At 25.6% G+C, this 1,572-nt stretch overlaps 1 protein-coding gene across 1 annotated transcript in view; it reads left to right on the top strand.

Annotated features, from left to right (window-relative positions):
• The first annotated feature begins 570 nt into the window (after nt 1–570).
• The window catches only part of LOC106330977, a 2,573-nt gene continuing 1,571 nt past the window's right edge, over nt 571–1,572 (top strand). The window contains exon 1 of the mRNA XM_013769356.1: nt 571–575. Within this exon, the coding sequence (XP_013624810.1) occupies nt 571–575 (5 nt within the window). The remainder of the gene's footprint in view (nt 576–1,572) is intronic.

Raw genomic sequence — 1,572 nt, forward strand, 5'->3', positions numbered from 1 at the left:
TCGGTTTTCGGTTCGGTTCCGGTTATTCGGATATAGAAATTTAAGAACTATTCGGATATTTGAGAGTTTCGGTTCGGTTTCGGTTTCGGGTAATTTGATTCGGTTCCGGTTCGGTATTTCGGTTCCGGTTGTTTTGCCCAGGGCTAATTATTTACTTCAAATTCATCTTCTCTATTCTAAAAAGTATTCTATTTACTTGAAATTCATCTTCTCCATCCCTAATAATCACGCCTATGTTAATCTCTTGGAGACATAGATTTCGTCTCTTTCTCATTCAAATTTACAAGGAAGGACTGATGCGTTAAACGGTTAAAGCAACGAGTTCAACAAAGAGAATCTGTTTTTTTTTTTTTAGCATTGGTTTTATTTGACACTAAATTGTTTTGCTTTAACTATTTGATTTCTAATTTTTGTGGAAGTGTTTGTCTTTGGGAGAGAAGCTTTCAAGAGAGTTCATGGACTCTGAACTTTTAACGTGCAATTGATAGGTAACCCACAATTTTTGTGGAAATTTACATGATCTTTTTTTGAGTAAACTTTGTAAATATTATATTCACTATAAAACAAAAAATGAAGTAAATCAGAAAAACTTCAAACTAATATTTGAATTCACTAAAGTAACTAAAATCAAAGAAAATTTTAAAACTAATATAATTTAATTTTATGTGTCATGGTTAATCAGTAATAAGTGTCGATGGTTTTTTAGTGTATACACATTACTCATGATAAAACAGAGTTATTTTATACCTGCAATTTTAGTTATATATAACTGAAACATGGTCTTGCAAGCGAAAGTATACCCGTACGAAGTACTGGATCAATACTAGTCCCCCTATATATTAAATGAAAAGTCATTTTAGTGAATTTTGGTGACGTGTCGCTCATAGGTGGAATTTCAAGAAATTGCTATAATTTGATTGGTCGATTGTTCTTAATTTTTATTTATTTAATTTATATCTAAAAATTTAAGCTAAGTCTAAAATCATTTAACATCACTTGCCATATAATCTAAAGAATATTACAAATAACAATTTATGGAAACTAATTCTCGAAATTATAGAAAGATTAATAATGTTTTATTTATTACTTTTAATATTTTTAAACTATAAAATATAATGAACAAAAATTTATATAAGATAATTATAATAGTTTTATACTCTACTAGATGAACGGTACGTATTCGAATATAATTATATAATAACTATTTTAAATATTACAAAATCCAAACATGTTTATTAATATTATTTTTAAATTATTTATCGTTGTTTAAAGAATAAATTTATCAGAATTTTAAAATAATTTATAAAATGTTATAAATTATTTATAAAAAATATAAACCTACTATATATTGATTGAGAAGTCACATAAGTGATTTTTTATTACGTGTCGATCATAAATGAACTCTTCAAACTATTATAATTTGATTGGCCGATGATTTTTAATTTTATTTATTATAATTATATCTAAAAGGAAAGGATAATTCAATTATCACTTTCTAAAATAATCTACATAATTTTAGAAATAGTATTTATGGTAACTAATTGTTGAGACTATTAAAGAGTAATAATGTGA

The sequence above is a fragment of the Brassica oleracea genome, chromosome C3, assembly GCF_000695525.1.
Source record: "Brassica oleracea var. oleracea cultivar TO1000 chromosome C3, BOL, whole genome shotgun sequence".
NCBI classification, from domain to species: Eukaryota; Viridiplantae; Streptophyta; class Magnoliopsida; order Brassicales; family Brassicaceae; genus Brassica; species Brassica oleracea.